The sequence below is a fragment of the Notamacropus eugenii genome, chromosome 5 (assembly GCF_028372415.1).
Source record: "Notamacropus eugenii isolate mMacEug1 chromosome 5, mMacEug1.pri_v2, whole genome shotgun sequence".
Classification (NCBI taxonomy): Eukaryota; Metazoa; Chordata; class Mammalia; order Diprotodontia; family Macropodidae; genus Notamacropus; species Notamacropus eugenii.
Window position 1 is genome coordinate 79550585 of NC_092876.1, and position 24327 is coordinate 79574911.

The following is a 24327-nucleotide window of genomic DNA, read 5'->3' on the forward strand; positions in this document are numbered from 1 at the left end:
AGGAGAGGGCCGTCCCAAGCAGGGGGCCGTAACCGTCGCCTGGCCAACGGTCTTTCAACGGCCCCGCCCCGCCCCCTCCACCGCGGCCGCGTGCGGCGGCGCAGAGCGAGGCGGGCGGCGAGGGTGGGGGCGGGGCAGGGGAGGCCGCGGCGCACGGGTCCTCCGGGGCTGGGGGGCGCTCTGGCCCGCCGCGCGCCTGTCTCGTCGCCTCGCCGGCTCTCGCCCGCTCTCGCGCGCTCTCAGGCTCGCTCTCCTCGGTCGCACGCGCCGCCGGGGCTGCGTTGCGCTGCGCCGCGCTGCGCCGCGCTGGGCTGGGCCGGGGCGGGCCGGACGGCGCCGCCCGGGGCGCGCCGTGCCCTTTGACCGGCGGCGCTCCCGGGGCGGGGGTATAAATGGGGCGCGGCGGCCTCGCGGCTGTCTCTCTCTCCGCTCCTGCCCCTAGGTTCGGCGCTTCGCGGCCTCCCACCCCCCCCCCCCTAAAAAAAAATACCTAAAAAAAAAGAATCCCTCCAAGTGAAAGCAGAAGAACGGACGCGGACGCGGACGCGCGCGGAGACCGCTGCCGCCGGATCGGGGGCTTGGTGTGAGAGCCCCGGCGCCGAGAGGAGACCTTTGCCCCGCTCCGCCCACCCGCCGCGTGTCCTGCCCCCGCGTGTGGCTTCCGTCCGTCCGCGCTCCGGTACCGCGTGTCCGGCCCCCGCCCCCGCGCGTCGCCGTCCTCTTCTGCCCGTCCGTGCCCGGCCCCCACGTGTGCGGCTCCCGCGTGTTCCTCCTCCGTTCCGCCCGGGCCCCCACGTGGCCGGCCCGGGCCCCCCGCTTTCCTCCCGGCCCCCACGTGTCCTTGAGCCTGTGCCGGCCCCCTCCCTCCGCGCCTTCCCCACGTCCGCGGGCCGCCGCGCTCTCCCACGTGGCTTCTCCCCCGCGTGCCGCCGCCGCGGCTGCTGCTCCCGGGCCGGCCTCCGCTCCGCTGCCGCGGGAAGCGTCCTCGGACCGCGGCGTGCCCCGAGCCGAGCCGGGCCGGCTGTCCTGGGAGGGAAGGGCCGCGCCTGGTGCCCGCCCGGAGCGCCGGGCCCCGTGACGGCGGCCGCCCGAGGCCCCGAGGCCCCGCCGCCCGGCCCTCGCCTGCCGCCCAGGTCCGGCCCCGGCCGCGATTTAAAAGTCTTGTCTCTTTCTCCTTGCCTGGGTTCCAGAAGGAGGTCCTCCTGGCGGGGCTCGGGGTGCTGGGGGGCGGGGAGATGAACACTGCGGCCAGCAGTTACCCCATGGCCTCCCTGTACGTGGGTGACCTGCACTCGGACGTCACCGAAGCCATGCTGTACGAGAAGTTCAGCCCGGCCGGACCCGTGCTCTCCATCCGGGTCTGCAGGGACATGATCACCAGGCGCTCCCTGGGCTATGCCTACGTCAACTTCCAGCAGCCGGCCGATGGTGAGTGTGGCGGGGGGACCCGCGGGGCGCCCGCCCGTGCGGCTTGTTGGGAGTCGCGTTCGTTTCAGGCCCTTGCAGGTCGGTAAGGTGAGGAAGGCTGTCGTGTTCCAGCCGAGCTGGGGAGGCTCAGAGGTTAGGGGACTGGGAGCCCAGGCTTTCCACTGTGCCAGGGGGCTTCCCCCAAAGCCGCCCGAACGATTGAACGCAGTTTAACTAACAGGTAGGTGACCGCAGTGCTGACTGGAGTCGGGAGACCTGAGCCCGGTTCTTCATGGCTAGGGTGATGTCTGTAGCGCGCACTGTTGGCATCCCGGCGGTGGAGCGCTCCGAGCGTTACTCACCGGGTCCTCCCTGTGTACTTGTGTTAAAAACCCTTGGTGGCACTGGTCAAGCGCTTCTTGTGCAGTCCCACTGCGTTCTAGAGGATTTACCCGGTTCTGAGACTCAGTGGGCCATGGAGTACAAGGGAGTGAGGTCTGGATTAGGAGTAGCCGGGTTTCTGACCCGTCCACCATGCTTGAACGAAACTGAACCATCCCACGCTGACCCTGGCACTCGAGCACTTGGAGAGCGCGAAGTAACCAGTGGTCTTGAACTGCCGATAATCAAAGAAGTAAGGAGAAGGTGCAGCCATTTTGCTGATTAAAATTTCCATCTGCATCTTGGGTTGCACACACACCCCTTCCCCCTTTCTGGGGCACATGTGTAACCAGTTGAACACAATTAGCTTCCGTCGTCTTGGACACAGGAACAGAAAAACTCTTATGCAGAGGGGGGAAGTAACCTGTTTGTTAACTGGTAGTTGTCCAAATTCTTCCACACTTTCTCTCACCCGGTGGGTAAAAGGGACAGTCCGCAGGTCAGCCTTTCTGAGAGAATGCCTCAAGGCTGGTGTTGTCTGTCCAGTGGGTGTCTGGAGGAATGGAGCATCATCTAGAAAAGCACGATGGTAGCAGCTCTGGGGGCAGTCCCAGCCCAGCCACTCACTAGCTTAACCTCCAGGTCTCAAGTTTCCTAAACTGTGGGAATATTATATCCTACCTTAGGGCATCAGATGAAAGAGGGTATATGAAAGCATTTTGTAGCCATAGAGAATTATCTATAAATGGATATCTTTGGACTAGGTGACCTAGTTCTTAACATTATAAAAGTTGTATTAGCAATAATACAAAACCAAAATTATTTGAGCAACTGTTTTAAAACTTGAGGTAAGGAAAGTCTAAAATTCCTATCAGTCCCTTTGGCAACAAGAAAGCGCACTCTCCCAAGTTCTCAGTTACTGATATCCCTAGTTAGCCAGTTGGGAGCCTGAGGCCCAGAGAATGTTAGTTATTCAAGGTCAGAGTAAGACAGTAGAAATAGAACCCAGGCTTTTGCCTTCTCATTTAGGGCTCTAATCAGTAGTGAGATGTAGTCTTTTTTTGAACACAGTGTGATTTTAAACCCTACCAGTACAAACACACAACATTGGGGAAAATAGTGCTAAGAGGCTAAACATGGCCTTTTTAGGGGAAATAATGCTCTCTTTGGTACATGTGTTAGCTGCAGACTGCCTGTCACCTTTGAACAAAAGTACTGTTCAGTTGCAGATAACATAAGCTATTGGTTTGCGTCTTTGCCAAGGCATACTTGGGCAGGTCCTCTCCCTGCTATAAATAAATACTGCCCACTTGGACTGAGTTGTCTTTAGAAGTGCCTTCTTGAAACTCTGTTTTACAAAGTTATTGATTTATATCATTGAAATGAAATCCCTTGGTGCCAATTACATTAGTTGCCCACATTATACTAGGGATTGTATTACTAAATACAAATATATAATAGAGCTTCAGGACTTTTTCTGCCCCTCCTGCACACATTTTTATTTTCATTTTTCTGTTTGTCCCTAACGCCACTCCAGCGTAAATGGAACCTGTAGGGATTTTGCAACCATTGGGTAGAGAATGTAATTTTTCTTAGCAGATGTCAGTAATTTTGGAGCAAAGGATAAATTTTATATAATTTGGACCTTGTTTTTATATTCAAAGCTGATGAATTGACAGATAGGACTTTTAAAGCAAAATAAACCTTTTCCTCCTTGCTTAATATGTGTTTGCAAATGAGTATGAGTCTGTTCTGAACTTAGTAGCATTTTTAGACCATGGCATTGGGATGAATGGTGAATTCAGCATTTTTAGGGCCACAGCACTAATTTGGAAGTGCACCCACTGATTATTCAGGGGTTTTGAGAACTGGAAATGTGCATGTCTGATTTTTTGGTGAAAGAAACTGAAACAATCAAAATAAGATAATTTGGTTTCTGATCACTTTAGTGTCTGTAATTGGAGACGTTCTTGGCTGGAAATTTTCAAACTATCTGAAATAAACTTGATACTCTGAAGACACACTGATTGAATGGGGACAGTGTGGATCTAACTTGAACTAGTACTGAAGAAAGAACTATGTTGTGGCTGTCAGATCAGAATCAAAATTGATTCTTTGCCCAGGAAAACCTTTATTAGCCAGAGTGCCTGGAGAATAAGGGGAGTCAGTCATTGTGTTAGTGATAGTTGAGGCTTGTGTTTGTTATACCTTCAGTAGTGCCCTTTACTAGTCTCCTGAAGACTGAGAAGTGACTTTGCCCAGTCTCTAGCTAGTCAGAGTTGTGCCTTTACCAAGCCTCTTCTCCCTGTGAAACCTAAAGCAACTTGGGGTATGTGTTTTCTAAAATGTATAGAGAACATAATGGAATTTTTCTTCAGACTTACCAGCTCAGATGTTCTCATTGTCCAGGACTAGATGTAGAAAATTGGGCATTTAGGCTAAGTACATATCTAGCCCAGCATCAGCCCCAGATTTTGTGTGTATTTGTCTTCACTCCCCACTTTTAAGTGGAGAAAATTCTAATTGGCTTTTGTTGCCCATTTTAGAGATACTTTAGGGAGAGTTCCCTAAACTCATTTGGTCCTATTGGGCCCTCCGATGTCATTGCTATTGGGATGAAACTCAGGCAGTGCAGATCAGTACCTCTGCAGCTTGTAAAGATTTTATCTGCCTAGGACTAGAGCAAGGAGGCCACCTGATCAAGGCCACACAAACCAGCTCTGGCATCAGTGGGAGGCTCCCCATCCTGCTGTATATCCCCTGGACTATACTGTCTCAATGTTCTGCATGCCTGGCATAGTCTTCAAAATTAGGAGTTGTACAGCCCTCAATTTTCCAATAAATAAAAATGAGGGGTATTGGGAGGTGGAAGGAACGTCAAGTGTCTGAGGATCCTCTAGAAAGTGGAGCAAGTCTGAGCTGTAAGATTTGTGAGGTGTTTTACGTACTATCTCACTGGATCCTTAGGAAGATTGATGAGCTAGGTCCAGTTCTATAGATGAGGAAACAAGTTGGAGGTAGTTGTGACTGGCTTGGGAATGAGCATGAGCCTGAAAAAGGCCTCAGGAATTTGAGGGGGTCCTGAAGCTTCTTTCATTATCTGTGACATGGAGATGGAAGGACCCTCAGGAGTACCTAGTCTGACTTCATTTATAAAAGGGAAAGCAGGGTTACCCAGGTCCTGTTACTGGAGAACCATCACTCTGAAGTTTTTTAGTCTTAATTTGTTGATGCTTTCCTAATCAGAAAAGCAGGCCATCCAATGAGATTTCTGAAATAACTTTAGGGTAAGATGGACAATAAGTTAGCAAGGACGTTATTGAATAGGAATGTTTTTGTGTCTTGGACCCTCTTGGCAGCCTGAAGCCTAGGGACCCCTTCTTCAAATTAATTAAGAACCTCTAACCCGGTAATAGTCATGGTGTTCCAAAACAGACTGGTCTAATGGCCATGTTTCCAACTAGTTAACCTTCCTTTTCACTTAGTCCTTTCTCGGATCTCCTCTCTTCCTTCCTAGCTGAACGTGCCCTGGATACCATGAACTTTGATGTAATTAAAGGCAAACCCATCCGTATCATGTGGTCTCAGCGGGATCCGTCATTGAGGAAATCAGGAGTTGGGAATGTTTTCATTAAAAACCTGGATAAATCCATAGACAACAAGGCACTTTATGACACCTTTTCAGCATTTGGAAACATCTTGTCCTGCAAGGTAAGTAGTGGTTATTCCCAAGGCAAAGTTGAACTTAACTTTAATTTTTATTTAAAAAAAAAAAAAGTAGGGATGGTAGGGCAGTGTAATGAAATTTAAAAGTTTCTCAAAAGGCTAGAGAAACCTGACTCTTAATTTCCCAAGTCTGTCTTTGAAGAGACACTGTCTAGATGAAAAAGAACTCTGCACCTGGGAGTCAGAAGACCTGGTCTGCCGTCTTTAGGCAGACTGAGGGTAGTGGTAATGACTTTGACAGTTAGATGGATCTAAGGAGAGAAGGATTAAATACTGGATGTATACAATGGTAATTCTTTATGGTAACCCTGACAGTCTAAGGCAAGGAGAGGTCCCCAGACTGCCTGGGATACAAGAAGGATAAAGCATTGGCCACAGCCAGTAGAGCCCTTTGCATGGACTTGGATCCTGCAGGCCTTGAGCTCAGCTCAGAGAAAATTACTCTTTTCTCCAGGCCTCCTCTCCCAGCTTGGGCCTTCTCCCTAACTTCTGTTCACTTTTGGTCCTTCAGTTTTACTGTTTTTATATAAAACTTAACAAATGCCCAATAAAGGAGCATTTCCATTTCTCTGAATTCTCAAAGGATCATGGCATCAGAGTCCTTCAGTTCTTCTCCATCCCCATATCAGCTCACCCACAGATACAAATCCCCCTGTAGACTGGCTTTCTGGCTTCTCCCTTCTAGTCATTGTTTCACACACCTTCTCAGATAATCTAATATAGCCCTGGGATAGTCCACTCTTAACACTGAGTCCTTCCCAGGCTCCTGATTGACTTCTAAATAAAATTCACGCTCTCCACAGACAGTTAATAGCACTTACAAGGTAGCTCTTGTCTACATGTTTAACCTCGTCTTAATGCAGTCAGTTACCAACATCTTGACTTTTGTACAGCCCTCCCTGAGGCTGCATTGCTGCCTCTTCCTTACGCTCACATTATCACCTTCTCTATCCCTGCATCCTCAGACTGTAAACTCTTAAAGGGTCACAGGTATCTTTGTGTTAAGGACTTCCGTGTTAGTTGAATTAAGGCAGTAACTGATTTGGTACCTGTATTTTTTAGGTGGTGTGTGATGAGAATGGTTCTAAAGGCTACGCATTTGTGCACTTTGAGACCCAGGATGCCGCAGATAGGGCCATCGAGAAGATGAACGGCATGCTTCTCAACGACCGAAAAGTGTGAGTGTCTCAGCCAGAAGCAACAACCATCGCATGAACCGTGGTGCATCTCAGTATTAACAGGGACACACAAGGCTACTGTTGCTCTCGGCCCAAGCCGTGGCCTCCTACCTCTCCACTACAGGGCTGGTGAGTCTCCCTGCCCAAGGCGGGCTCCTTGCCCAAGCCTTAGCCTGCTACCTCTCCCTTACAGGGATCAGTGGGCCTCTCCTCTCCTGAAAACGAGAGGATGGCTAGATGAGGGCCCTGAGCTCACTCTGAATTGGGTTTATGTTGATGTCTTGAACCATTTTGGTCACTTTTAAATACACACAAATGTGTATTTAAAACAGATTCTTGTTTTTAATGAAAATAATGCCTCTTTCTGTAAGTTCAGGCTGTTTACACATTATGGCTCTTGGCCTTTTTATCGTAAGAAGAGTTCTGGCCTAGTTGCAATGAATCTTTTTTAACTGAAACCTCACAAATCAAGTGTGTTCACCAGTCCCTGTATTGTAGGAGTTGGTCTTGTAAGCAAAGACCTCACTTTGGAGTGGTCATTTTAGGGTGGAGATGTTCTGTTAAAAGCAAAGGGATGAGGAGGAAGGGGCAGGCACTTCACTAATGTTTATATCAAATGCAAAGAAAAGGTCCAAGCTGGGACTGTAATGAATAAGAACATCCATGTCATCTCGCACACACCTGGTGGGGTAGAAGGGTGGGAAACACAAATGAACTGAGAACTGGCATATATATCTGTCTGAGGAGCAACGTATATATCTGTCTGAGGAGCAACGCACCCTCCTCCCCCAAATGGTTGTTTTCCACATATTTAAGAAGTATAAAAGGGAACATTTTTAAAAATGTAGTGGTAATAATCTTGGCCCCTGGCTCTGTGGTGTAGTAGAATGAGCTAGAAAACTTGGCTTTGTCATTAGTCACGTTGGTACCATCAGAGAAGTCACTTTCCTTTTGTGGACCTCAGTTTATATGATTCTTTTATGAAAATGGGAATGCTATCTGGGGTCCCTAAAGATTTGCATTCTGTAATTAGGTGTTGTTGCTGTCTGGTGAGATGGGCGTGGAGGGGAGGGTATTGGTGGGATAGCAGGTAGGGAGGGTGTATGGATAGATGGTGCTGGCCCATGGAGTCAAAGGTTTGTGGTGCAGTTGACAGGTGGGTCAGGTTGTGTTGTGTTCTGTTGGTGACTTTTCTGAGCCTGGCTGTGTCCCCTGTTGCTATAAAGGTTGATGGGACACCAAGGCTTGCCACTATCATTGTGTGACTTGTCTGCCAGTGCAGACTGATTGATACCTGGCAGCGACCCGCTGAATCAGGCACTTGCCACTGGCAGAATGATTTCCTTTTTCACTTTCTAGGTTTGTTGGTAGATTCAAGTCAAGGAAAGAACGGGAAGCAGAACTGGGTGCCAAAGCTAAGGAATTCACCAACGTTTATATCAAAAACTTTGGAGATGACATGGATGACGAAAGATTGAAGGAACTTTTCAGCAAATACGGTAAGTCTATGATTAGAGTGTGAGGTCTGTGTTTGACCCCATGCAGGGCTTGTCTGCAATGAGAAGGTTTGAAGGCAGGACCAAAATCTCATTACAAGAAGAAGGCTGACTAGACTCTTTCTTTTTCCTTTGTGCTTTTTTATTAAAAACGTAAACATAACAAACTCAAGTATTCAAATTAAGAAATTAAATGAAATCTGAATCCATAAATATGTTCCGTTTTAACAAAGATCAAAACAAAAGGCCTTGTCTTGTGTCTATGCCTTTCTCACTTTTGTGTGATATTTATTCTGACCAGTTCTGCTCCTCTGACTCTTACCACTTCATAAAAGTCCCTTCTCCTTCTAGTCCCTATTTCCTAAGGTCTCATAATCACTAATTCTTTTATATGTTATATTTTGCTAAATTTTACCTGTCACATAAAATGTTTCCAGTATTTTGCTCTATTTCCTTTTTTGTGATATTTAAAGTCCTAGCAGTGGGATTACTAGATCCAAGGATGTGTTCATGTTTTGTACCAAGTCTGCTGTCCCACAACAGTTCCTTAGCCTTGCTAATATTGAATTTTCATCTTTTTTTTTTTTTTAACTAATATTGTGGTGTGTCAGTAAGCAACCCAACATACCCAGGGGGCCCTGCTATCACAGGTTCTCAGATCTGCATTCATAAAAGGAAAGGCAACTTTAGAGGGGTTAACATCACTTTAATCAAGCTCATGTATTATTCCTTTAACCAAGCACATATATCATTCACCTAATTCAGGGGAATCAGCACCCTGAACTTCAAAGAAAATTCAGAGAAATCAAAGATAGACAAGTCACAACCCTTGAGAAACCAGTGCCTCATTAACAAAAGGCAAGGGCCTTCCCACTCATCTTCCCTAATCAAACTCCCCTTAATGGGCAGGCCTGTTAATGGGTGAGGGGAAGATCTTTAATCACATTAAAGTAATTAATAATACAAATACATATACCTACTCCTAGTAAAGACTCTTGATTGATAAAGGCAAGATTCAATCAGAGGTACTTGATTATACTAAAACAAAAGCAGCATGAGATCCTGTTTTGCTTGCTGTCACGCATGGGTGAAAGGTGTGAGCAGTTAAATAATGATTTGCATTTCTCTTATTAGAAAATGAGTATATCCCTTCATGTGGTTGTTTAAAAAATCTGTATATCCACCTTTAAAAACTATAGTTTAAAGGAGCCTTCTTCATGAATGTTTGGTATTGAATTTGTTTATTGGTTTCACAGACTGCTTTGATAATGACTCTGTCCTTCATACAGGTAAAACTCTGAGTGTAAAAGTGATGACTGACTCTAGTGGGAAATCCAAAGGCTTTGGTTTTGTGAGTTTTGAGAAACATGAGGATGCCAATAAGGTGAGAACACATGCAAGGGCCTCTTAGGGACTAGAAGTGGGAAGGGATTGTGCAAAAAGGCCTTTTAAAGAAAGGGTTTATAAAAGAGAGAGTTAAATGATAGAGTAAGCATTTTCTGGTAACTGTAAATAGTGTAGCTCCCTGCCCTCGTGGAGCTCACTGTGGTATAGGGGTGAGACAGAAGCACAGGTAACAAAGGTGAATAGTGCATTCTAATAAGGTGCCAGAACAAAAGGTCACCTGAGGTCCAGAGGGAGGATTACCCACAGCAGATCAGGGAATCCTTCCTGTTGGGTCATGGTCAGTTTGTCTACAGTTTCATAGAGAAGCTATTGGCATTGGCCTCATGAATACTGGAAATACTTGAATTCTTAAGAGGCCCTTTTTGTAATGAGTACTTCTCAAACAGGTTGTGTGGGTTGTACCCAAAGCAGTGTTCTTAGAATAGATAAATAGATGGATTTGTCTTAGGACAGCTTAACTCAGAACTTACCTTTTCTTACCCAGGCAGTCGAAGAAATGAATGGAAAAGACATCAATGGGAAGATGGTCTTTGTGGGCCGGGCGCAGAAGAAGGTGGAACGCCAGGCTGAATTAAAGCGGAAATTTGAACAGCTGAAACAGGAGAGAATCAGCCGCTACCAGGTGAGATAGGGTCGGATGGGCACGCTCCAGGTAGTGGCTTCTATTTAAAAAAAAAACCAAAGCAACCTGTGATAGGGTGATGGAGACTGATAACATATACTGTTAGGTTCTGTTTTTCAGTTTATTGTCTGGTTGTGCACTTAGGTAATCTGCAGTTAGCACACAACGTATTTAACTGGAGGTATTTTGTTTTTTCATGTTTTCATTTACCTGTCAATCACATGTTAGCCTACAGCCAGCTGGGCACTGTACCAAGTGCTGGTAATACAGAGAGGCAAAAGACAGTTCCTGCCCTCAAGGAACTTAAATTCTAATGGGAGAGACAACATGGGACAAACAGGCTGTATACAGGATAAATGGGAAATGTTTAAAGTAGAGTCAGGGTGCCAGAATGAAGGTGGTTGAGGAGTTTTTCCTGTGGAAGGTGGCATTTTAGATGGGACTTAGAAGAGGAAGCCAGGGAAGGCAGTAATCTGAGCAGAGGAGGAAAAGCGTTCCAAGTGTGGGGGACAGCCAGAGAAGAGTCACTGCGCATGTTCTTGGTTTTGTTATTTTTTTAACTGTATTCAGGATACACACATTTTCCCATCTTTGAATTCTTTATTTCTGATGGTTCAGTAATAGATTGTGTTGAAATTATACAATATATACAGCCATTCTACAGTTGGACAAATAATCTTTGAATATGTTTGAAGTGTCTCCCCTCTATCCTCCCGTTCTTAGCACCTTTTGTTGACAAGAGAGTTGACTTTGAGGGAATGGTTAGGACTTCACACATCAAAGGAAAACCTCTCATTTGAATCTGCTTGTGAGTCTGATGATAACAACTGTAATAATAGTTTAACTCTTGATAGTATTCCTTCTCCTGGTACAGATTTCAAGATATGCATGTTGTTTTCTTTAGGGGGTGAATCTCTACATTAAGAACCTGGATGACACCATTGACGATGAAAAGTTAAGGAAGGAATTTTCTCCTTTTGGATCCATTACCAGTGCCAAGGTAGGCTTTTTGTTTTAAATCAAGGAGGATAAATAGGTGTCTTCAGGGAAGCTAGGAACCTCAGGAGGGACGTCCTGTCTAACTTAGCCCAAAAGAGTTGTGAATCCTGCCCGGGGTGTCCTTTCATGTTGTCATGAAGCAGCCTTCTGAAAGGCAGCCTCTACGATGTATTCCTCCTTTTAATGCTCAGCATTTACTTCAGCTGCTCTCTGGGAATAGAACTAGGACTAGGTTTGGACTTCCAGCAGAGACGATTTGTTCTTCAGCTATATGAAGGACAAGATGTTTCTAAGGTCCCTTTCCCCACTCTAGAAGGTTCTGTGTTTTAGAAACCACTTCCTTGAGTTTTTGTTACAGTTGCTTCTTTAAAATGATTTATTTTTAGTTTTCAACATTCACTTTTATAAGATTTTGAGTTCTAAGTTTTTTCCCCTTCCCCAGACTGCATGCAATCTGAAAAGGCTATAGTGCAATCATCTTAAACATAGTTCCACTGTAGTCTTGTTGTAATAGAAGAATCAGAACAAAAGGGGAAAACCATGAGAAGGAAAGAACAAAAAAACCCCAAGAAAACAGCACACTTCGATCTGCATTCGGACTCGTTTTTTCTCTGGGTGTTGAGAAAAGACAATATTCTCCATCTTGAGTCTTTTGGAATTGTCTTAGATTGTTGCAATGCTGAGAAGAGCTAAGTCTAACAAAGTCAGTCATCACATGATGTTTTTAACTCTGTGTCATGTTCTCCTGGTTCTGCTCCCTTCACTCAGCATTAGTTCATACAAGTCTTTTCAGGTTTGTCCCAAACCCACCTGCTCACCATTTCTTAGGGAACAGTTGTATTCCATTGTATTCATATACCACAATTTGTTCAGTCATTCCCCAGTTGGTGGACATCTCTTCAGTTTCCAGTTCTTTGAGACCATAAAAAGGAGCTACTATAGATATTTTTTACATGTGGGTTCTTGTCTCATTTTTTTTTTTTTAAATCTCTTTGGGATACAGATCCTAATAGTGGTATCAAAGGATATGCAGTGCTTTAGTGTTCCAGTTTTCCCACATCTTCTCCAACAGTTATCATTTTCCTGTTTTGTCATGTTGATACATCTGATAGGTGTGTGGGTACCTCAGAATTGTTAGAATTGTTTTAAATCACATTTTTCTAATCAGTTACAAATTGCTTTTCAAATTACTCTTGACCACAAGGAAGAATCTTAGGATTGTGATTATGTAGCAAGACCTTTACAAGGAGAGGTGCTTTGATTTGATTTTTGGAAATGGATCAATATCTTTGACTTCATAAACCCTAGCAAAATTTTTGACTGGTCATGTATGTTTACATATATTAATTTCTCGTTAAGATAGGAGCCCCCCTCGAGCCTAGAAAAAAAAGATACTTCTAGAGACCTTTCTGGAGGACTATTCCCTTAACATTGTGTGAAAGGGAGTTATTTCATCTGCTCTTCTCCCTAAGTACCCTCATTTAGTTAACAGTAGTCGTTACTAGTACTCTGTAAATGAGGTACTGATGTCTTCCCTCCTCTTTTGGAAGAGGTGTTCATGGCAGGAGAGATTTCCCTATTTCAGCCAATCCCTGTTCCTCATCCCCCATCGCCAGTGGCATTTCCAAGTAGGAACATTGGTCTCATGGCTTGGGGATGGGGGCTGTATGTGCCGTAGCCCAATTGCCCTCCAGGGACATCGACTTGTAAGAAGTGCCCTGGTGCCAGAAAAAGAAGGGAAATAAGCCCGTTCGGGCTGCATCAGTGGTCTGGCATGAAGAGTTGCACCTGCATCTTTCCCATTCTTGGCTGCTTTGTGCCTGTCTGGGGACAGGTGGTGCTATAGTACCAGCAGAGGAAATCCAGACAGGTTACCTTCTGTTTACTTTGGGGCTTGTCTCTACAACTCTGCCACACTTAGGACCAGTAGTCACAGGAGAAGTGACAGCCTGTGTCAGTGTTATGCAGGCCTGGGGCATGGGCAGTGGGGGAAGGGGGAAAGTGAGGCCCCGTGGCACCCTGCTCTTTTCCTTCCCTTGTATAAGAATGCACGCAAAGGAAGGAAGGTGTCGTTGCAAATTGTATTAATCCCGTGTTAAAAGCAAAGATCTCTTTCAGCTTTTAAATACTGTATTTAAGTTTCCATAATACTCTTTGAAGTCCATTGGATTTGGAATTCAGATCTGAAAATCTGAAATGAAAGAGTGTCAGGGTATATACAGGGTGCAGAAAACAGACCTGTTCGTGACAGAGACAGAACTTCAAGGCATTTTGCCTTGTGGTCGAACTGAGCCACCAGCATTTAGGTGTAGTAAGGAGCAGTGGAGATGGTTCTGACTAGCATTGGCCTGGGGGGTGGGGGAGATGATGTGAATCTCTGATAAGTAGACTAAGCTTGAATTTGGAAATACATCAGAGCTCCAAGTTCATTGGGAGTTTTATTCTGGGCTCTAGGAACTTGTTTTCATCTATTTGGATCGTTGTATTTCTGTACAATTCCTTTTCTTCATAATTCAGTGTACAAATTTTAAAATGCCTTGAGAAGGAGTCTCTAGGCTTCACTAGTCTGCTGTAGCCTAGTGACAAAGAATCTGGACTGATGGGATTTATAACAGTTCTATACTTGTTTCCTTACCTTTTTCCTTGGTCTAGCAGATCTTGGCACCAAGGACAGGAAAGAACTTGAATTCATTTACCACATTCTATACAGAATTTTAATCCATAATTCCTCTATTACTGTTTGTTGGACAAATGTTTGTGCTAGTCACTTCTTTATTCTTGGACATGGAATCTACTATTGCTTGCAGGTTGACTACAAGAGATGAAAGTCAAAGTTGGAGATTGCTTTTCCAATTTGCTTCCAGTGTTGAACTCACAGATTTGCTTTGGAGCTATAAACTAGCCCCTCAGATCAAGCAAACTGGAGCTTTCTAGTTTAACAGCTCCTTTTGTCCACTCGTACTCATCTCTCATCGACTTTACACGATTGCAAATTGAGGGGTTTTTTTTTTCTGGACATGTCAGGATTTTAGTGAGATGAAAAAATTCACCTCTGTCCTATCGACTTAGGTGGGACCAGGCAGTAGGATACGGTGATGTGATTCTCCACCTGCACATATGAGGAAATATACAGAGAAAACATTTGCATGTTTGGTTAGAAAGCAAAAACACAAGAAGGAGATAGGGTGGTAGAAGGGGAAGGGGGGGGAGTATCTATTTGGGGGGAAGCATCTTGATTTCTGATATAGCATAAATTCCAAAGAAAGGGGCTGGGCCTTACTACAGATAAAAACTGTTGTGCTAACATCTTCCCTTCGTTTTAGGTGATGCTTGAGGATGGGCGAAGTAAAGGGTTTGGCTTTGTCTGCTTCTCTTCACCTGATGAGGCTACCAAAGCAGTGACAGAAATGAACGGGCGCATTGTGGGCTCCAAACCTTTGTACGTTGCTCTTGCACAAAGGAAAGAAGAGAGAAAAGCCCACCTCACCAATCAGTATATGCAGCGTATTGCAGGAATGAGAGCCCTCCCTGCCAACACGATCATTAACCAGTTTCAGCCAACTCCTGGAGGGTACTTCATGCCAGCAGTGCCCCAGGTATTTATAGTCGTGGTTTATAGGAAGGAGGCTTCCCAGAAGGGAGTTAGAGGCCAAAATGGAGCATTTAGAGTTTTAGAAAGAACATGGCTAATGTCATGAGACTGTGCCACCTGAGAGAATCCAGGCTGCTAACTGAGGAGATTTGACAGCTCCAGAGACATCCTGTTGATCCGTGGGTAGACATGACCAGGAAGCCTGCGCCTTGGCTTGTCCACCTCCCCAACTCTTGGTCAAGCATGATTTCTTTGGGGTGATATTGGAGAAGGACATAGGGGACATTCCCTTGGATGAAATTCCCAGATTCTTGAGGTACTGATTTGTACATAACACAGCACAGGTGTATGGTAATATGATTGTATAGGCTGTAGTATTGCTGGTAAGTGTTTGACCTGTAAGATAGGACAGATGGGCATGTCAGGCTGTACCAACCTCAGATGGGAGCATAACAACATCTTTGCTGGTGCAAAAGAATTACAGGGTATCTCTAATGTAGCCTTTGAGAAAAGGATGGGGCTAAAGGAGAGAAGAGTATAACATAGTAATGATTTAGGATTAAGTACATTCAATAAAAGGTTGTGGTTTTTTTAATCAGGCGCAGAATAGACCTCCTTATTATGCTCCCAATCAAATAGCCCAGATGAGACCTAATCCACGATGGCAACAAGGTGGAAGACCTCAAGGTAAGCTAAGGGATGAGCTGTGCCCCATGCTGTAGAAAAGTAGAAAGGGTGACTTATTAGTGCTCTGTGCTCAGAAGCTCTCAGTCAGCCCCATTGGTGTTTCTGATGGCTGGTTCCACTTGGAGTCTCCGTAGGCTCTGTATTATCTGAGGCTGAGCTGACACTGTTGGGGGTGGGGGGAAGTGTCACTCTTTTTAGCATGTGGTCCCTTTATTCATATGCCAAGAATTAAGCTATTTGTTAGCTACTAAGTTGAAAACCTAAGTCTCTTTTTGCGTAGGTTTATTAGTAATCACTTTAGTAACTTGAATCCACAGATATAAGGAACATACAATCAAAAAATTGCAAGTAAACGCAGATTACAACTTCAGATTTCTGTTCACAGTGGTCATAGTGTAGGTATGTTAACTAGAAGTGTGCTCCTGGGATTATGACCAAATTGTTTAAAAATACAGGTGTAAAATTACATCTAAAGAAAAGGAAGGGTAATCTGCACCCTTAAAATCAGGTTCCACTTAGACCATAGACAGATGACTGCTACAGGATTCAGTGAGCAGTAAGGGCTCGAGAAATTGAACCTGGTCAGGGAATGGAATTTTTTTTCACATTTCACTGAAAACACATTGACTGCATGAATAAGGATTTCTGCTGAGGTGCTATATGTAAATCCATTGTGGATTAATGTATGTAGAACAGCATCAAGTGAGGGAGATGACATTACCAGCTGGGATTGAAGTGGAGATCAAAAGGATTTAAAGACTATTTTCTCATGATGGTTTTTCTTCATGATGCTTATTCTTTTCCCCAAGTACCCACACAGTTTCAATTTTTTAATTGTTTGGAATTATTCTTAATGCTTGATGCTGCTTTTCTCCCCATTAGGCTTCCAAGGAGTGCCAAATGCCATTCGCCAGTCTGGGCCACGTCCGACTCTTCGCCACCTGACTCCAGCCAGTAATGCCCAGGCTTCCCGAGGTCTCCCTACTACACCTCAGCGAGTGGGTAAGTAAATATATGTCATTAAGTGAAGGATGGGTGCTTGGATGCAGACATCAGTGATTCCCCATTTTGTAGAGGCTAGAAAAAGTCCAGGTCCAGCTGCTCTGATCTCCAACCTAGCCCTCTCGCCACTTTCAGAAAGGACTTGCTTCCTTCTATTTTAAAAGTATTTTTTATTTTGTTTCCCAATTACATGTACAATTTTTTTTTTTTAAGATTTTGATTTCCAGATTCTCTCCTTCCTCATCCCTCTTTGAGAAGTCAAGCAGTTTGACTTCATTGGTACACGTGAGGTCATGCAAAACATTTCTGCAAAAATGCAAAAGAAAACACAGAAAAAGAAAAATAAATGAAATTAATGAAAAAAAGTAAGCTTCAGTCTGCCCTTGGAGTTCATCCATTCTCTCTGGAGGTGGAGAGCATTTTTCATCATGGGTCATTGATCAGAGAAGCTAAGTCTTTCACACTTGATCATTGTGCAGTATTGCTGGTACTATGTGTGGTGTCAGATTTCCTCATCATGTAAATGGAAGGATCTGAGGTGTCTTGTGGCGTGAGGTCTTAGAGCCTGTGAGTTTGTTGTAGAGACTTTACAGCGAGGGCCCTGTCTAGCTCCAGAGCCACAGTCCTAAGTTGTTGAGGCTTAGGTTTTACTGTTAAATTTCCTTAAGAAAATATCAGCTATATAAAAATAATGAGATTTTGTTTCCTAGCACCTTTGTCAGAAGCACTTTGGTATTCATTGTCTCTTTGATCTTTTAAATCTGGATTTGGTTGTAATGGAAAATACGTGGGATTTTAAGTCACAACCTGGTCTTTAAAAAATCTCTGCTCTGATAAGCTTTGCAGTGTGGGTGTTCCTTGTGCTTCTCTGCTCTTTCCCCTCCTCCCGCACTGACAGGAGGGATGAAATCATGCCCCGGGGCTGAATCAAGTCCTAGTTCAGCTTTGGGTAGGGTTAAGTACTAAGCTGGGCTTTTCTGAAATGGAGCCAAGTGTATATATCAGGCTAAATATAGACTCAAAATAATTGTAAGTGGCTTCAAAAAGGATCTAGTTTTCTCTTTTGGTGCTGAGGGTAGTGAAGGATCCATGAGTGTTTTCTGTGTAATCCTTACATGTAATTGAGTTTACAAAAGAATCCTTGATCCATGTGGTACAGGTCAGCAAAGGCTTATGGGCAGCTCAACCACCCTTCATGTTAGTATTGAGTTTCTTGGTTCTTTGCTGAAGCTGAACATATTTTTGGTGCTTTCTTTTTAGGGGTGCCCTCTGCTGTGCAAAATTTATCTCCTAGACCCTCTGTAGCTACCCCTGCACCTAGAGCTGTTCCTCCTTACAAATATGCTGCAAATGTCCGAAGCCCCCATCCAGCTATCCCGCCTTTGCAGGTAATAGGGAAGCCTCTGTGCTGAAGTTAACTGGAGGGGTCTCTAGTGCATGTTGAGAGGGATGTGAAAAGTGACCTGGACTCTTTAACTCTTGACCCACAGACACCTCAGCCAGCAGTCCACGTGCAAGGCCAGGAACCCCTGACGGCTTCCATGCTGGCCGCTGCTCCTCCCCAGGAACAGAAACAGATGCTGGGTAAGTAAGGCATTCGTTGCTGGGGTGGGGTCGAGGCGGTTCTCTGCAGAACTGGGTCTTTGCAGGGAGCCAGGCTGACCTAAGCGTGTGTTAAATTTCTTTTGTAGGAGAGCGTTTGTTTCCATTAATTCAAACCATGCACAATAATTTAGCGGGGAAGATTACAGGTATGCTGCTAGAGATTGATAATTCAGAACTGCTGCACATGCTAGAGTCTCCAGAATCCCTCCGGTCAAAGGTAAGGCTGCTTGGTTTCATGGAAGGGCATTATTAGAATTAGCAAAGGGGCAGCTTATTTGCTTTCTGCATAATGAAACATAGCCTCGTTTAAAGGAAGAAGACCCAAGTGTGAATTGCTGCCCTGCTGCTATTCCGAACACTTGGGGGCTGTTTTCTCATCTGTGAAATGAAGTGGTTGGAAAAAGATGGGGAACCTTGTCCTGTGAACAGAGTAGCTTCAAAATGGATTAAGTTTGGGGAACCCCATGTACATGTAACACAGCACCCTGAGGGGAGAAGGGCTGTACTCCTCCATCACCCACTGGCATTCTCAACACTTGGGCATTTTTTTTGCTCTATGTCTGCTCAGTAAATAAACGAGAGGGATAGGGGGAAACTAGGGTCCCCCCAAGAGTGGAAGGGCAGCCTTCACAGACACTCCAGGCCCTTCCCATTCTGCCACGGCCCTTACTCTCCTCTGCTGGCATGGCACTGCATCATCTCCAAGGTCTGAAGTGTCTGATTGGTCTCCTGATCAAACTCTTCTTTTTCCTCTGACTTACTTGTCTTTAGTATCCAGCATGATGTGCCCTCCTTCCCTTTTGAGCTTAGACTCCAGCCAATGTGACATGCTCTTTTCTGAATCACCTTATTTTTCTCATCCTAGGCTCACCGCCCCCCTCCCCCCCCCCCTTTGTTACTCTTACCAGCTGAGGCCAGTGCAAATAAACACAAAGCCCTTCCCCACCAACCTCTATCCCACTGGGTTTTTGTGTTTTTTTTTGTTTTTAAATTTATTTTTATTTATTTATTTTTAATTCCCACTGGTCTTTATAACTTCATTTCGCCCTGACCTCTCAGCCATTTTAACATCTCATCAGCTGCCTTTGTGCATTTGCACAGGATACCCCACCCCCATGAGGAACAAATGAACAAACCCTCCTTCAAGGCTCACTTAAGTGTTAGACCTCCTGGAAATACCTCAAATTAGGTTAATTTCCTTAATTAACTCCACATTGAGTTCCTTGAGGAGTAGAACTATGTATTTGTTTTCAATTTGTATCTTTAATTGAGCACACTGTGTCTTGTGCCTAATAGGTGCTTCTTTAAAAACATCATGTTGAATAGGATTAGTTGAACTTAATGATTTAGCTTTGAATGAATGTATCTGGGCCTCTAAGCTGGAGCTGTGGCTTGTGCCATATTTAATGGGGACATTTGTGGGGATTATGGAAAAGTAAATGGAAAGGGCCTCCAGGGGAGGGACTGGTGGTATTTTCCTCCATGCCCTGCACATAGAACACCTAATTGAATGAATGATTGATCACCTGGTCCAGGTGGAGGAAGCAGTTGCAGTGTTACAAGCTCACCATGCCAAGAAGGAAGCTGCTCAGAAGGTGGCCGTGGTCGCTGCTACCTCTTAAACCAGAAAACTGGTAAATGGATTTCCGTTAGAAAATATTTTGTATCCTATTGGTCCCCAATTAGGGAAACCCAGGCAAGCCTTCCTCCAACCCTTTGCTTTCAAATTCTTCTTAGATATATGTGGGTAGGTTAGAAGTATGTGAGCTTTGTTGATGACTCTTTGCTTTGGAGGCTTTAAGGGTACGGAGAAAAGTGAAGACAATTGTTGCTAGGACCAAAACTGATGAAAGAGTTGGCCAGCTCCCTATACAAATAATTCAGTGGGAGGGCAGTTTTGGTTCTTGGAGCTGAAAGATCTGGCTTTGAATCCCTAGATCTTAAAATATGTATGTAATGATAAAAGGACAGGGACTTGACTTTGGACAAACTTCTCTTCTGGACTTCAGTTTCCTCATTTGTCAAAGAGAAAAGGAATGGATTTTGAGACTGGAAATAAGTTTTGCATGAATACACATGTGATACAATGTATCAATTATCTTCTTAGTGAAGGAGGGGGGAGAATTTGGAACTCAGTTTTTAAAATGAATTTTGAAAACTGTTTTTACATGTAGTTGGGAAAAAATAAAATACTAAATTTAGAATTTTTTTTTACTAAACTGAATGGTCTCTGAGGAATCCTTTCTTTCTTTGCAGGATACTCTGAAGTGAAATAGCCCCTTTATTAGATGTTCGTTCACTCAACATGTGGAGACTTCTTCAGTTACTACAGACTGAACAAGACATGGCAGAAGAAGCTGCTGCCATTCTGGAGATTTTTTCTTTTGAAAAAATCAACTTGAAAGGTCAATTCTTAAAACCCTAAGAAGTTTTCCAGTGGTCAAAATGGGCAGGTTTCTTGTGTGTTGCCTGGACCCTGTTAATCTTTAATTTAATTTTATTTAATTTTTCTCTTCTAAAAAAGCTTTTCTGACAGTATTTTTGTTTTGGTTTTATCAGGAATTGGTTTTATTTGACGTATCCAATTTACAGAGTCTGGAAAAGTGTTTCTCAATAAAGAAGTAAAACCTTCATAAATTGCCTCTTTATTTTTATTCCCATATTTTCAAACTCTACTGGAGTTTATTTGACTTATGTCAAAAATAAGTCCAAGTTTTCACTGGAAGGAGTCTTAGGAACACAAATAAGTCAGAATGGAATTGCACAGATAGTTTGTTATTCCTTGTTTGTTCTGGTTTTCCAAGCAGTTTGCTATTTCCTAGGTAATGAGGAGGACTGTTTGGGGTTGTCATTAAATTGACATGTTAAAATATGATCCTGTCACACTTGAACTGTCACATTAGAACCCAAAAGCTCCTCATAAATAGGAAATGTTTATATTGGCTTCAGTTATGTACAATGAATAGTTTTTTACCAAGTTTCAAGCCAAGACTGGACTTAAATGCTTGCATGGGGAACTTCAAAGAACGTTTCAGGGGTCAGAAAACGAATTTTTATTTAGAAAGTGGCATTGCTTTTGGATATTATTGAAGTAGTGCCACAGGGTCATCTGAACTATAGCTTCCTTTAATAGCAAACTTTATAGTATGCTTTTTATTCAGTTTAATACATAATCCATTCCAAAAGGCCAGCCTAGTGACCATCTGGAAGTAGAGGGGATCTGGAGTCTGTGGTGTCACGTAGTATCTATGACCTTTTGGGGATGCGTAATCTTATCTACCTCATTTTCTAAGGATGATAGCACCTGTGCTTATAAATGTTGTACGTAGCTTTGCCTGTTGCTCCACTCTTTGCCATGTGAAGTTGGTAGTTTTGACCCAATGCCACACTATCGGAGGCATGTGCTGAGTTGGCTTTGGCAGCGCAGGCTTCATGCAACAAGTAGAGATATGAAACCTGAGTTTTAAGAGTTGGACTTTTTAAATTGTGAAATGTCATATTTTAGTACATCACAAATCTCCTTAAAGAATCAGGATTACACTAGCTCAAAAGTATTAAACTGGATGAGGTGGTGTGGTTGAGTCACAATTTCCACTGACAGGGCTGACTACCATGTCAGATGGCTTACAATTACATATTCTGTTTGCTGTGCTATCCAGCTGCCTCCTAGTAGGGACTTTAATAAATTTTGGATGACTGATCATTTGAAGTATTGGGACCTACTAAGTACTGTATGAGCAAGAACACAACTAAAGATTTTTTTACAATTTTAAGTTCCAAATTCTCATCCTCCTTCCTTTACCTATTCAAGGAAAAAAAAAACAAAACCCATTACAGTTACGTACAGTGATGCAAAACATTCCCTCAGCCTTGTCTAAAAAAACAAAATATGCCTCAATTTGCTGTTAAGTCTGTCAGCTCTGTATCATAAGCATGTTTCATCACATCTTTTGAAGCTGTAGTTGGGTAATGTATTGATCAGTGTTGTCAAAGTCAATAGTATTCCATCATATCCCCAACTGAAGAACATCCTCCTCAGTTTCTGATTCTTTTCCACCACTTGTGCTTTGATCTCTGGGATACAGACCTGGTGTTTCTGGATCAAAGTATGCAGTTTTGAGGGGGGTAGTTCCAAATTGCTTTCTAGAATGTTTGAGCTAGTTCACCACTTTACTTGCAGTGCACCTGTTTTCCCACAACCCCTTCCAGCTATGATTTTCCATTTTTGTCATCTTTGCCAATCTGGTGGGTATGAGATAGTACCTCATAGTTGTTTTCATTTACATTTCTCTAATATTAATTTAAAGCATCTATTCATGTGGTCATTTATAGCTTAGAATTCTTCTCTAAAAATTTCCTATTCATATTCCTTAATTGGAGAATGGATACCAGAAGATGTTTAGAAGCAAAAAATCCTAGAATTCTGGGGTGCATTAGCTTTTGAATCAATATGCTTAACGTTTGCCAAATACACTTATTACTAATGTATCTGTAACATTCAATTCAATTTGTCCCGTGGAGGAATTCCCACTCAGGTATTTACCTCAAGGGTAAACCATTCCTTGTTTAATAAGGGTAGTCTAGAAGGACAGGTTGAACTGTCAACAAACCATGTTTGAAGAAACCAAATGAATGAGGCCACAGCCTCTGGGAGCACTAAAAAAATTAGTCCTACAAGCTGCCTGGGAATCTACAGCTAGTAATCACTAGCTTGTCCAAAGACCAAAACTGCACATCCCCAGAAATGCGGCAAGCTGAAATGTGGCTTCTGGAGGAAAGATGCAGGAGTTCTTGAAAATCTTGAGCACCACCCACTTTGTAATGAGTGGTAGCTATTCAACTCCACAGTTCTATTGTAGCCCATCCTGGCACCGATAGCTTGCCAACCCCACGTGACCTGTACACTTGTGAATGTAAAATCCTTTGAGCCCCTCTTTAATAGTTTTAGAATTTGAAGATGTTTATTCATTAAGTCAGGGAACTGAGACTTGGGTTCAGTAGTTCAAACTGTTCCCTGGTAAGAAGTTTTTGGAATGTATGAGCTGTCTTTGGAGTTAATGGCTTCCCCTTTGCCAGAGTTTCTGAAGCTACGTTTGGGTGATCATTTGACTGGGATGTTCAAAGACGCCTCAGGTTCCTTCTAACTTTTGTAATTGTGAAGCGACACCCTTTGGTCGGATGCTACCCTTTGAGCAAGATTATTCAGTGAAGCTCTAAAACTGAAGGGCTTCAAAGTAATTGAAGAAATAATTCCCTACTAGAAAGCTTACTGATTTTCTTGGCATAGACCTTTTTCCATTTTGGTTACTTTACTCTGTATGCTTTGCAGCTCATCAGCATCCTTCCCAAATTATGGCACCCAGAACATCACTATTTCAAATGTGGTCCAACAAGAGTGGCAGAAGGGGAGGGACTGTTCCTTAAAGCTTGTCTTCATTCAGTCCAAGACTAACTTGGGTTTTCTTTCGGTCATCTCATACTGCGGATTCATTGCACTTTAGCTCACCCAAACTCACAGGTCTTTTTGTCAGATAAACCAATCAGAATTCTAGAGTTGGAAGAGTTCTCACTGTTTCTCTCTAGTCTTCATAATCAACATTTTGACAAATGGACATCTAGCATTACTAATCTAACCAAGCCTGTCCTATTGTACTTGTGAAGTTGGTTCTTTTAACCCAAATAAAGTAAGACTTTACTTTCATCTGTTTTAGATTAGGCCAATGTTTTACCTCATCAAGATCATTTTGCATCCTGAACTTCAATCAATGTTACCCCACCCACCTTTGTATGAGTTGCAGATCTGGTTTGTGTAACTTTTTTAAAGATTGTTTTTATTGGCTGGATGTGTTAAATTCCAGAATCTAATTATTAATGCCTAGTGATTTCTACTTTAGGATGGATTTAAACTAGATAGGACAAATAAAGCCGTAGATGTGTCTATATGTTTATACATCCTTAAAAAATAACTTCACTCTAATGAAAAAAAAGCTGATCCTTCCCATCCCACCAGCCTTCTTCTCTATAAATGAGGGGGTAAGGTGTCTTCTCAATATCTTTGCTTTTTATTAAGATCACCGATAAAAATGTTAAATATCACAGGGCCAAGCACAGATTCCTGGGACCCTGTACCAAACAGTGCCCTTCAAGTTGAGTCCAACCAGTTCCAAATCCAACAAATTAGCATTATGGAGCCCCATCATTTCCACAAGAATCCTATTAAATAAC

At 43.6% G+C, this 24327-nt stretch overlaps 1 protein-coding gene and 1 non-coding gene across 2 annotated transcripts; both read left to right on the forward strand.

The window, feature by feature from the left end:
• Positions 1-1091: 1091 nt before the first annotated feature.
• Positions 1092-20739, forward strand: PABPC4 (poly(A) binding protein cytoplasmic 4). Its single transcript, XM_072609945.1, has 15 exons — positions 1092-1428; positions 5306-5499; positions 6577-6692; positions 8052-8191; positions 9478-9572; positions 10080-10217; positions 11122-11217; positions 14540-14812; positions 15408-15495; positions 16378-16497; positions 17758-17885; positions 17988-18081; positions 18189-18319; positions 19638-19736; positions 20359-20739. Exons 1-14 carry the CDS (start codon positions 1236-1238, stop codon positions 19722-19724), a joined length of 1893 nt encoding a protein of 630 aa, XP_072466046.1. The 5' UTR covers positions 1092-1235; the 3' UTR covers positions 19725-19736; positions 20359-20739.
• LOC140509393 (small nucleolar RNA SNORA55) lies at positions 13001-13135 on the forward strand. Its single transcript, XR_011968717.1, has one exon. It is a non-coding gene; the product is annotated as a small nucleolar RNA SNORA55 (small nucleolar RNA).
• Positions 20740-24327: the final 3588 nt, after the last annotated feature.